A 12,586-nucleotide genomic window follows, 5' to 3' on the forward strand; every position below is an offset into this window, starting at 1 on the left:
TGCCTTCTCTGAAAGATTTCATTTAACAAATAAAATAGAAGCAAAAATTACCTTGTAAAGTAAAATCCAGCAATACATATTCGTAAGCAAATTCTGTCTTTGTTTCCACTTGCGGTCTCTTCAGGGTAGAAAATATTTTTCCAGGACTGCTATCATCAGGGTCTTCTAGCTTTCTAAGTCCGCACCCCATAGCAGAATCTGTAAGGAATTAAATTGCAGGATAGGGGAGGGAGAGCAGCAAAATCTGTTGTTTTAGCTGCAAAAAGAAAGTTACAGACTTAACTGCTTTGATTTTTCCAGCTAAACCATAGGTAGTCAAAAGGAAAACATTTGAGTCCAAAGAAAGGAGCTGAAGACTTTTTCTATCCATTTTTCTGTAAAGTCGTTGAACCCATGATGATTAAGCTACAGCTCTGGGAGGCTGGGCTTGATCTTAGGAGAAACATGCAAGCTGCTACAACTTAGCCGAGAATTTCCATGCCACGTCAATTTACAGCCAGCCCCCTACCAGAGTTCTGTTGCTCAGGGCACCAACAGTGCTTTGTCTGTCCCAGTTGGCTGGATGATAAAAGAGGCGTCCAAAAACGGAAATAAAAGGCAAAAGTGCAACTCGGATGGAATTATCTACAAGTAAAGGATATATTCAGGCATAATGGCATGCGATTCTTTCTCTGTTTTCTCTTTTCCCTGTGCCCACCCCCTCCTTCCTCTCTGCTATTACCAGCAAAGCAAAAGGACGGAGGAAGGGTGGGAGAAAGAGAAAGAATAAGAGAGAAGGAATAAAAAAAAAAAAAAAAAAAGGATTCTCAACATGGTTGGAAACAAAAATCATTTCCAGAAAGGAAGTCACTTTAGGAGGAAACTGTTTCTGGAGTCTAAAAGGAGAAAAGTAGTTTTTTGTTTTTTTAAAAACAAACACTTAAGTCTTTAGGTAGCACTTTTGAGGATTTCTTTCAACAGAAGAGTCTTTCTGCTGGAAAAATAATATGCTAATGAAAGCTGCCAAATATAAAAAATTATATTACAATATTTTAATAAAAAGATTTTATTTAGTTGCAAAGGAGGACAGTTATGTGGATGATCAGTTTAAAATACTCCATAGTTAGGCAGCATATGAGAGTAACTATTAACACTTTTACAGGTCCCAAAGTATCCTTAATTAAAAAAAAAAAAAGGCGACAAAACTGACAATTTGATTCTTTCAGTGCTATAAATTGCCATTTACCTGAACTCAAGAACAATTTACAATGGACCAATTATAATGAGTGTTTACTGCATTTTATCATGTTCAGCTCAGGTAGTGTGGTGCACTCATCAAAGCTCTGAGTCCTGGAGTCAGACTGCCTGGCTTCAAATCCTGCTTCGAATGCTTACCACAGACGTGATCTTGGGCAAGTTACTTGACCCCTTCAAGTTTCAATTTCCTCCCCTACAAAATAGAGTTAATAATAGGACTTACTTCATGGGCTTGTTATGAAGCTTGAATGAGATCATCTTATCTCATATCTTAACACTATGCTTGGCTAATAGCACTAAATAAATTTTTTAATGTGCTTCCATTATAAAACAGGGTTGGGGATAGGAATAGGGAGGAAGCGATTCTGCCACCACTCCCATTATTTACAAAATAAACCTGATCACATTTCAGATTCTAGAGAACATAAACCTGTAAAGATTTTTCAATTCCATTGAAGAGTACATATGAAAACTCTCAAAGTAGGGGTGGGAAGGGTGTCTGGGTGGCTTAGCCTGTTAAGCGTCTGTCTTTGGCTCAGGTCATGATCCCAGGGTCCTGGGATTGAACCCCACATGGGGCTCCCTGCTCAGTGGGAGCCTGCTTCTCCTCCCTCTACCTATCTCTCAAGTAAATAAATAAAATCTTAAAAAAAAAAAGTGTATAGATTAGATGATAGATCACTACGATCTCTTGTCTCTTCCTTCTGCCTACTTGTCTTTAAATAGTTTGCTTCTTAGAAGTGATCTTAACTGAAGAAAATTCCACGGTCCTTCATTCTCCTCGATGAGCATGGTTGATGGTAAGCAATTTCAATTTGGCTAAAAAGACAGGAGACTCTCACCCAGTGTGACTCATTTGACAGTCACAGTGCTTTCATGCCAGTCATTTCTCAGGTCCTCTTTTTTAGGATAGGCTGTGAGCTCCTGGGTAGCAGAAATTGGATATATGAAGTTCACTAGTCCCAGTTACAGGACCTGGAAGATGACTTAAGTACTCACTGTATTTACTAAGTGCCTGCTGTATTCCAGGCACTGAACTAGATGCTGGCTGGTACACAAGATGACTAAAAAAACTCATGGTTCAATGGAGAAGACAGACTTAGCAAAGAGCCGGTTGAGGAGCTTAATGTCATCACACTGAGATCATGACCTGAGCTGAAATCCAGAGTCAGATGTTTAACCTACTGAGCCACCCAGGCTCCCCTACGCTACTGAAGATGAAGGAGGAGCTACTAAGACTAAATATTAAGATTTATTATAAGCCTATAGTAATTAAATCTGTTATTAACAAGGCATAGACCAATTAACCAATACCATAGATTAAAGAACCTAGAAACAGAAGCCTGCATATGTGGAAATAGAATATATGATGGAAGTAGCATGGCAGATCAGTAGAGAAATGGAGCTGGGACAATTGATCATCTAGATGGGGATGAAATTGGTTCCCCATCTTGTATCATGTATAAAAATTTCAATTTGACATGAAGAATTTGAACGTCAAAAGAATATTTTTATATTTTTATTTATTTATATTATATATATTTTATTTATATTTATATATTACATGAACTATATTATATATTTATATTTTATTTATATTTATAATATTTATTTATTTTTTATATGAAAATACGGATAAATATTTATTTTGACATCAGAGTACTAAAAGGCATTTTTTAAAAAAAGATTTTATTTATTTATTTGACAGACATAGATCACAAGTAGGCAGAGAGGCAGGCAGAGAGAGAGAAAGGGAAGCAGGCTCCCTGCTGAGCAGAGAGCCCGATGTGGGACTCGATCCCAGGATCCTGGGATCATGACCTGAACCGAAGGCAGATGCTTTAATCCACTGAGCCACCTAGGTGCCCTAAAATGCTTTTTAAAAATGCTTTTAAAGCAAAAAAAAAAAAAAAAAAAAAAAAAAAAAAAATCAAAATAATTACAATGATTAACCATAAAATGACAGGCATAAGATAAATTTTGATAAATTCTACGAAATTAAAATTAAGAACTACTCATTAAGAAGTTTAATGTGAAAATGTGGTATATGATATTTGTAAAATATCAACCGATAAAGGAACAGCATCAAGAATATATAAAAACCTTATGAAAATAAAAAGACAAGTCAATAGAAAAAACAGACACAAAAATACAAATAGGCACATCACAGGCAAAGAAACATACATGGTTAAAAGCACACAGAGATTCTTAGCTTCACTTCTATTTCAGTAACTGCAAATTAAGATCATAGTGAGATAACACTATATTGTGGTAAAATACACATAAAATTTATCATTTTAACTATTTTAAAGTGTACAATTCAATGGCGTTAAGCACATTCACAATATTGTATAATGACCATTACTATCTAGATTCCAATCTCTTTCATCACCCCAAGAGGAAAACCCTTATCTTCTAAGCATTCAGTCTCCATCCCAACTTTCCCCTAGCTCCTGGAAACCACAAATCTCCTTTCCATCTCTATGCATTTATCTATTCTGGATATTTTATATAAATGGAATCTTTATTTTGCAGTCTTTTGTGCCTGGTTTCTTTTATTTATTTATTTTAAAAAGATTTTAGTTACTTATTTATTTATCTGTCAGGGAGAGAGAGAGCGAGGGAACATGAGGGGAGCGGCATGCAGAGGGAGAAGCAGGCTCCCTGCTGAGGAAAGAGCCTGATGCAGGACCCAATTCCAGGGCCCCAGGATCATGACCTGGGCTGAAGGCAGTCGCTTAACAGACTGAGCCACCCAGCATCCCTGGTTTCTTTTATTTGGCACATTGTTTTACCCATGTAGGGTTTACCTATGTGATAACATGTATCAGTGCTTCATTCTTTTTTAATGGTTGGATATACCATTTGTTTATCCATTCATCATCCATTGTTTGTTTATCCATTCATCAGAGTATAGACATTTGGGGTGTTTCTACCTTTTGGCTATTGTGTGTAATGTTTCCATGAATGTTAAGTGAGATAATATTTTATACTTACTTAACTGGAAAAATTAAGGAGATAATACCAGGTATTGGAAAGACTTCTGTAATAGTATGTTGTGATGGGGATGTAAATTTGTCTAACCATGTTGGAAAACAACTTAGCATTATCTTGTGAAATTGAAGTTTGGTATCCTCTATGATCCAGCAATGTCATTCCTAGATACATAGCTAGAGAAACTTTAGCATGTAAGTACCAGAAGATTTATACAAGAAAGTTAATAGTATGCTCCTTAGAGCAAACAACTTGAACCACTCGAAGTTCACCAATAGCCATTTCTTTCAAGGAATTTGCTATAAAGGGAAGTTAATGGAGCAGTAGTGCCCGTTGAGTTTCTTCTTTCTTCCTTCCTTCTCCCCTCCCTCCCTCCCTTCCTTCTAACGATTTATTTGACAGAGAGAGGGAGCACACAAGCAGGGAGAATGCAAGAGGTAGAGGGAGAAGCAGGCTCCCGGCTGAGCAGGGAGCCCAAGGCAGGACTCGATTCCAGGATCCTGGGATCATGATTTGAGCCAAAGGCAACCTCTTAACTAACTGAACCACCTAGGCGCCCCCTAGAGTTTTTTCTCCTTAAAACAGGAGAAAACCCAGCATATTTGTATGCTCAAGAATGGATTCCATGGAAAAGGGGTTGGATGGGGGGTGTGGAGAGTTACTGGAAAACTTGATTTCTTAGACATTTAAGACTGGATTTGTCTCCTTGTCCTGGAGGGTGTTATACATCCCCTCCAGTTTTAGGTTTTACGTATTCTTCATCTTCCTTTCCAAAACTGCTGGATTAAATAGAGTGTATCAATTAAGTATTCAAAGAATATTTACTGCTACCTCTTGTAACTTGTATAGAGAATTTGATTTCTTCACTTTCCATATCACCACAGAAATCTGATCCAACTTACCAAATGCCTCCATTCACAAATTATTATCCAGCAGTCAAAATGAAGTAATAGAGTTACAGAAAGAAAATGAATTAATCTTAGTAACAAAACGTTTAGTGAAAATGATCAGTGGAAGAAGACCACATGTAGCATGATATCCTTTTTTAGACTGTTTAAATACAAGCAAAATTAAACAATATGTTGCTTAAACATACTATATATGTGATAACACGAATGCAAAAGTACAGAATTTAGGATAATGATGACCTCTGGGAGGAAGACAAGAAGACAGGGAGAAAAGGAGCCCATAGACCTAAAGCGCTGGCCATCTTCTCGTTCAGTGGTTCTCAAACTTGAAGGTGCATCAGAGTCACCTGGGTTGCTCATTAAAACCTCCATGGTTGGGTTCCACGCCTAGAGTAGGTGGGGAGGGGGGCGGGGTGTGTGGCCTGAGACCGTGCAGTTCTAACAAAGTCCCCGGGGCTGCTCTTCGTAACCTGTTAGAGACCCGCTTCTGGTTGTTAGGTTAGGTTGCGGGTTCACAGGCCTTGGATTGCATTTTATTAGTAAGTGAACATAGTATTTAAATGGAAAAAAAAAAAAAGCCAATCGTGGGCCAAAGATGAGAGTGTTTCACGGAGCGAGGATTAATACTAATCCAGTCTGGTCTCAGGAGGCATACTCTCCATCACTAAAAGCAAACTCGAAAAACTGCTGCAGAAGAACTGCGAGGCCACGTCGAACGAAAATTACTGACAACACTTTGAGAAAGAAGGTTGAAGGTCGATTCTGGTCAGTGACGACAGACTGCGTTTCACGTGTCTCGAGGGATCTCCGTGATCTTTAGCGAAGACCTGGCAGAGGACAAATCTCCCCCCGGCTGATGTAACAAGGTTGTGTTTAGGGAGAGGATTTCCATTAGTTTGCAGATTCTTATTCTCCCCTCAAGTGATGAGATGATTATTTTGCTTCTTTCCACGCACCTCCTTCCAGAGTCATCGTGTCCGCTAGGAGCTGGGATCAGACTAGGCGGGTTTCGGACCCCGCGTCGGCCGGGGCGTCTGCGGGGCGCGCGCCGCGTGGCGCAGGGCGCCGCCGCTCACCGCCGGGGTCGGGAAGGTGCCCGAGTGCGGAACTCTCGCTCCACGAGCAGGTCGGCCGAGAGAGGAAATCAGATCCACAGAAACAAATGACAGCCCAAACGCAGGGCGCACGGGATGTTATAAAGGAACCCGCTTTCCTAAGCTCTCCCCAACTCTGTCCCTTTAAGCCGTCTTTCCCGCGCGCAGGCACAGTCGCAGGCACAACGGCCGAGAGGCGGGGCCGAGAGGCGGGGCGGGCCGGGCGGCCGTGGGCCGGCGCTCCGGGCCGCACCGCATTGGCTTTCCGGCCGGCCGGAAGCCGCGGGACGCCCCGGCTGCGCATGCGCCCCTCCCACGTGCTTCCAGGACGCCGCCTGCGGCGCCGCGGCCGGGCGGGCACCATGCTGCGAGCTTCTGTCCTCCGGCGGCTGGGGCGTCCGGGAGCCCGTGCAGGAGCCCGGCTGCTGGAGTACTCCGGCCCACGCCACTACAGTTCGGGCCCTCTGGGTGCCCGCGACGATGCTGGCGGCGCTCGCGCCTTCTTCACGACACCCATTTTCTACGTGAACGCGGCGCCGCACATCGGACACCTGTACTCCGCTCTGCTGGCGGACGCCCTGTGCCGCCACCGTCGCCTCCGAGTTCCCGGCGCTGCCGCCACGCGATTCTCCACCGGTACGGACGAGCACGGCCTGAAGATTCAGCAGGCAGCAGCCGCTGCGGGCCTGGCCCCCACCGAGCTGTGCGACCGAGTGTCTGCCCAGTTCCAGCAGCTTTTCCGGGCGGCCGGCATCTCCTCCACCGACTTCATCCGCACCACCGAAGCCCGGCACCGGATCGCTGTGCAGCACTTCTGGGGACTGCTGGAGGCCCGGGGTCTGCTCTACAAGGGGCTCTACGAAGGTTGGTATTGCGCCTCCGAAGAGTGCTTCCTGCCTGAGGCCAAAGTCACCCGACAGCCGTCTTCGTCAGGCGGTTCGTGTCCTGTGTCTCTAGAGAGTGGGCACCCTGTGTCCTGGACCAAGGAAGAGAACTACATTTTCAGGCTTTCTCAGTTCCGAGAGCCGCTTCAGCGGTGGCTGCGGGGCGACCCTCAGGCAATCACACCCGAGCCATTTCATCGCGCAGTTCTTCAGTGGCTGGAGGAGGAGCTGCCGGACCTGTCTGTTTCTCGAAAGAGCAGCCACTTGCATTGGGGCATTCCTGTGCCCGGGGACGATTCGCAGACCATCTACGTATGGCTGGATGCCTTGGTCAACTACCTTACTGTAATTGGCTACCCAAATGCTGAGTTTAAATCTTGGTGGCCCACCACCTCTCATATCATAGGCAAGGACATTCTTAAATTCCATGCTATCTACTGGCCTGCCCTCCTCTTAGGGGCCGGCATGAGCCCACCACACCGCATCTATGTCCACTCTCACTGGACGGTCTGTGGCCAAAAGATGTCTAAAAGCTTGGGTAACGTGGTGGACCCCAGGACTTGCCTTGATCGCTACACTGTGGATGGTTTCCGATACTTTCTTCTTAGGCAGGGCGTCCCCAACTGGGACTGTGATTACTATGATGAAAAGGTGGTTAAGTTGCTAGATTCTGAGCTGGCAGATGCTTTGGGAGGTCTCCTGAACCGGTGCACGGCCCAAAGAATAAATCCTTCTGGGACCTATCCGGTTTTCTGCACGGCCTGCTTTCCCAGTGAGGCAGGGTTGGTGGGGCCATCAGTTCGTGCTCAGGCAGAGGACTATGCTTTGGTGAATGCAGTGGCCACTTTGCCCCGGCAGGTAGCTGAGCACTATGAGAACTTTCAGATCTATAAGGCTCTGGAGGCAGTGTCCAGCTGTGTCCGGCAAACTAATGGCTTTGTCCAAAGGCATGCACCATGGAAGTTGAGCTGGGAGAGCCCAGTGGATGCCCCCTGGCTGGGTACTGTGCTTCATGTGGCTTTGGAATGTTTGCGGGTCTTTGGAACGTTGCTGCAGCCTGTCACCCCAAGCCTGGCTGATAAGCTGCTATCCAGGTTGGGAGTCTCTGCCAAAGAGAGGGGCCTTGGAGAGCTCTGTTTCTTGCCTCGATTTTATGGACATCCATGTCCTTTTGAAGGGAGGAGGCTGGGACCTGAAACTGGGCTCTTATTTCCAAGACTAGACCAGTCCAGGGCCTGGCTGGTAAAAGCCCATAGGACCTAGAAACTTAGTTCTAACTGGCCTGTGGTAAAAAAGCCAATGTGTTGTTTTCTTATTTTGCATTTTCAGGAAAGTCATACTAATGTTTTCTGAAGTGCTGCATCATATGAGCACATAAACAATGTCCCTGTGGAAAGAGATTTGTTGCCTTTCAGGTGCCTACGCCCTACTCTTCTGTTCTCTGTGCCCATTAACCACTATCCTTTGTACACCAGTGTCTGTAAGATGTCTCCAGGGTAAAGATGGGTAAGAGAAAACTTTGCAGATACTGTTCCTTCTCATTGTGCCTCCTTCCAAGCCACAGTTAATGTTATCTGCCCAGACTACCTCTTAGGGCTTTTCATTAGTCTGGCTTCTGCTGGGCAAATTAGTGAAGAGTGGGGGTTGGAGGCCCCTACCTCAGCTTTTAGTAGTCCGACTTTGTTATATATGTTGGGTTTCCTATTAGAAAGATTCTTTCTTAAACATTTAAAAACCAGTATCCTAGACGAGGTGGTTTTTGCCCTTATTTATATTTTCATTTCTTACAACTGTAACTCTGTACTTTGTTAGTTAATAGTCTAATAGTTGTGCTTTGTAACATTACACTTCAGCCAGTAGATGTCCCTAATGTCTCAATATTTAATTATTGACATTTCATTTCTGAATATTGACATTTCAGAATATTTAGAAAAAATTAGTTTCTGCTTTCTGATTATGCAGAATTTAAACTTAGGGAAAAATTTTATTGCTTTTCTTAAAATAAGGGATAACTGTAGCCACTAGTTTCACCTAAAACAATAAAAAAAGATCAGAATCCTGTTTTGTTCAAACTAATGAAAAAGGACTTTTACTCTATTAAATGTTTAGGAAGTAATTAAGTAAATGTATCAAATTTGTTTGGACCTCTGTTATAAATTCTAAAGCTCTCGAGGTAGTTGGTATGTTAAAAATTTTAAACTTTAATAACATTAGGTTTACAGATAACGATTAAAAAATCTGTAAATGGTTCAAAATAGTTACATTTTCTTTTTATTTCTTAGTCATAATTTTGTCACCACATAGATAATTTACCTATGATTTCTTTTGGTCAATGAGAATCTATAATACAATATAGACATTGTGTAAGTAGTTTTAAATGTTAATACATTTACTTTCAAGTACTTTTTTTTACTGATTATTTCTTTTGGTTTCATAAGTTATTAAAGCTTAAAAATTTGTGAGTACCTTATTCAGATCTGTTCTGTTGAATTTGTTGAAGGTGATGGTGCAGGGAGGAAATGGATCAGTGCTCCAGGAATCTCAAACTGGATTTAGGGATCTCTCCAAGGCTCCATAAGAGAACATCATAGAGAAGATGTTAAGGTATCAATTGATACAGTGACTACAACACAGTAAGCCAGCATTATATCTCACAGGCGATTGGACAGCTAGGCCAAAGTTTAAAATGAGAACTTGCCTTGAAATATCCATTCTAAGCATGGTAGCAAGCAGAGAGGGCTCACTATGAAGTAAACTAGTGTGCTGGAAGTTCTCCCAGATTTATTCTAGGTGCTGCTATTTAGCTCCAGTTTCTGTTTATGAATCAATGTGGTGAGAGATTTCTGGTTGCTTAGAAACATTGCTTAGAAAAGAATGCTTAAAGGCATTCTAAAGATGGAAAGACCATTTCTACAAATGTTCCTTTAGACCCTCCTTATTCTTCATGATGGAATCCTGGTCTTTCCACATGACATATTCTGGTTACCTGCTGGGATTAGTAGGGCTGATTACTGGGGCTGAGGAGGGAGTATAGTATGTGCTAGGGCTGGATGGAGCAGAGTGGTGAAAGATGACACGTGTTTATATGAATGAACAAAAATGGGCTTGGAAAATCAGTGAAATGACAACCTCTGCCTTTGAAGCACCCTTAGAGCAGTCTTATTAAACCTATCATGAAAGGAGAGACAGTGTCTTCCACTTGAATGTTCTTTCCTGTGGCCTAGTGCTAGTCAGTACATGGGACCTAGGCTTGCTGGGTGTTAATGGAATTCCTTTTGTGCAGTCTGTCGTTTGTATAGACACTTAACTGGCTGCCAGAATATTTATGGTACCAAAGAGCACAAGAAAATAGAGGAACCAAAGAGGAGAGGGCATAATTAAAGAAGATAGGATACTTTGAGTGAAGAAGTATGGATCTGAGTTATTCTGTGGTGCTATGGAAGGTAAATCAGTTGGATCTCTGTTGGAGGCAAGATATAGGTAGAGCTGATAGCCTTTGGCTTCTCAGTTGATGTGTTCAGTTTGATGTAAACAGTTTAGGAATGCCAAGTGGAGAATAGGTGAAACTTAAAACTGGAGAGCATGTGCTTTCCAGAGAGGACATCTTGTGGATCCCTTGACAGAAAGGAGGTTTCTCCCAAATTACAACCTTGAGGCTCTTAATATTCATTTTGGGGTGTTCTTGTGGGGAGAGTTGCAGAAGGTGATAGAGCAGGTATTCACAAGATGTCACAGTAATCTGTCAATAGGCTACCCTCCTATCAGTGAAATCATGCAAGAAATTGTGGACAATGCATATGTTAGGTGGCTGTGCTGTGTATGGAGAGCCATTCTACAAGTGCACTCATAGATTAGGCTCCTCAGAAGTCTGAAGACCATGGAGGTCAAGAATAGGCGGGAATAATAAATAGATACAATCTCTGGTTTCACTGAAATTTCAGAGTTCTTCTGAAGTAGGCTTCATTATTTTTCTTGACAACCTGTATGACCTCTACAGGGGCTGAGAAAGGCCTGGTAAGTTGAATATTAAATTGATGTCAAAGTACTCATGAAAGCCTTGGGCTGTAAGGCATACATCTTTTTTTGCACAGTTATAGCTGTGGTTGGGACATAGCTCTTTATTTTTAAGTAATCTCTACAACCAACAAGGGGCTTAAAATTTTAACCCCAAGGTCAAGAGTCACATGCTCTGAATGAGCCATCCAGGCACCTCCCCTTTCCCCCTGGAAATAGCTCTTTAGATCTGGGGAGTTCCAAGACTGAAGTAAAGCCAGTAGTTGGTCAGGTTGTGGATCCTTATTATCAAGGAGTATCCTTATTATGCTTATTATATTATCCTTATTATCAAGGAGATCCTTATTATCAAGAAGTAGCATGGGTAGCAGGTGGCAGTCCCAAGCATTCAGCAGATTCCTCCTTGGGCATTATGGTAGGGATGGTTTCCTGGATCTCTGACTGCCCCACACCTGTTAAGTATGTAGTTGCATTGTTGGCCTACATTAGTGCAACCCTGAGTTATGGGGGAGGCATGCCTCTGGACTAAGGACTTAGTCCATAAAACTGCTATGTAATGATCTAAAATTGTCTCTTGAGGGCAATTACCTACTATCCATAGTTCTACCAGATACAGATCAACTGTTCTTGTTGGTGAAGTCTTGGGTACTATAAATTGTGATGGGTCCTTGCCCTCACCTTTTGGCTGAGTGAATAATATGGGTGGATCTATAAGGGTCTGGACATACTGAGGGCCATGTGTCTATTTTTGCAGCAAAGGTATACTAATTCTGAGAGCTTGGAGGGAGATAGAGCATAGATTGGGGTAACCAAAAACATAGGGGAATCAGTTTTAGAAGAAAGCCTTTATGTCCCTTGCAGAACTAAAACACTATGAAATACGTTGTTTCAACACAACAGCTGGGTGGTCCTGATCCTTCGTCGTATAGGAGCTTCGTACAGCATTGGTTAATTTTTATCAGTAGGAATACACCAAATTTGGGGGTTAATATTGCTGGAAGGGCCAAACAGTAATAACCATGCTAATTAAGGTTAGTAAGTAGGAATCTGAATCTTCCAAGAGGAATGTCTTACTCTTTTTTTGAGACAGGATAAAAGAAACCCAGCTTAAGCTACTTTCCTCTATCACTAAGAACTACTTTGAGCTGAGGGGAAGGGACTAACCAGTTTAGTGGTGAACTTGCTGCTTTCTCTTAGTTTTTTGGAAGTCCTGGGTTACCCAGTACAGATCCTCTGAATTACGAGAACTATCTAACAGGGAATAGTTGATCACAGTTAAAATACCCTGTGTAAGATTATATCACATTAATCAGTTTCTATTATATTTTCATGATGAGGAAAGAATTGGGAAGAGCTACAGAAGAGAGGATCTTCCTATGGCATTGATAATTAGAAATAATGTACTGTCTACTATGCCTCTTTTCATGTCTAGCTATTGAGAGTTTTAGCATACTTA

The 12,586-nt window shown here is 42.4% G+C and overlaps 2 protein-coding genes across 3 annotated transcripts in view; one reads left to right on the forward strand and one right to left on the reverse strand.

The window, feature by feature from the left end:
* RFTN2 (raftlin family member 2) overlaps positions 1–735 on the reverse strand; it is a 69,952-nt gene extending 69,217 nt beyond the window's left edge. Inside the window, exons 1-2 of one of the 2 annotated variants that reach the window (XM_059393134.1) lie at positions 284–735; positions 52–198 (exon numbers count right to left, since the gene is read on the reverse strand). In XM_059393134.1, the coding sequence (XP_059249117.1) occupies positions 52–190 (139 nt within the window). In that variant the 5' untranslated portion in view covers positions 191–198; positions 284–735. Of the gene's footprint in view, positions 1–51 lie in introns of both variants that reach the window. The other variant, XM_059393133.1, reaches the window with a different exon arrangement.
* Positions 736–6,510: 5,775 nt separating this feature from the next.
* MARS2 (methionyl-tRNA synthetase 2, mitochondrial) lies at positions 6,511–9,586 on the forward strand. Its single transcript, XM_059392631.1, has one exon. The coding sequence runs from the start codon at positions 6,535–6,537 to the stop codon at positions 8,377–8,379; it is 1,845 nt and encodes a 614-aa protein (XP_059248614.1). The 5' UTR covers positions 6,511–6,534; the 3' UTR covers positions 8,380–9,586.
* Positions 9,587–12,586: the final 3,000 nt, after the last annotated feature.

The sequence above is a fragment of the Mustela nigripes genome, chromosome 3, assembly GCF_022355385.1.
Source record: "Mustela nigripes isolate SB6536 chromosome 3, MUSNIG.SB6536, whole genome shotgun sequence".
Lineage (NCBI taxonomy): Eukaryota > Metazoa > Chordata > Mammalia > Carnivora > Mustelidae > Mustela > Mustela nigripes.

What these genes read in the sequence shown, in the direction of transcription:
- MARS2 (XM_059392631.1), top strand. Translation starts at nt 6,535, where the DNA reads ATGCGCCCCTCCCACGTGCTTCCAGGACGCCGCCTGCGGCGCCGCGGC.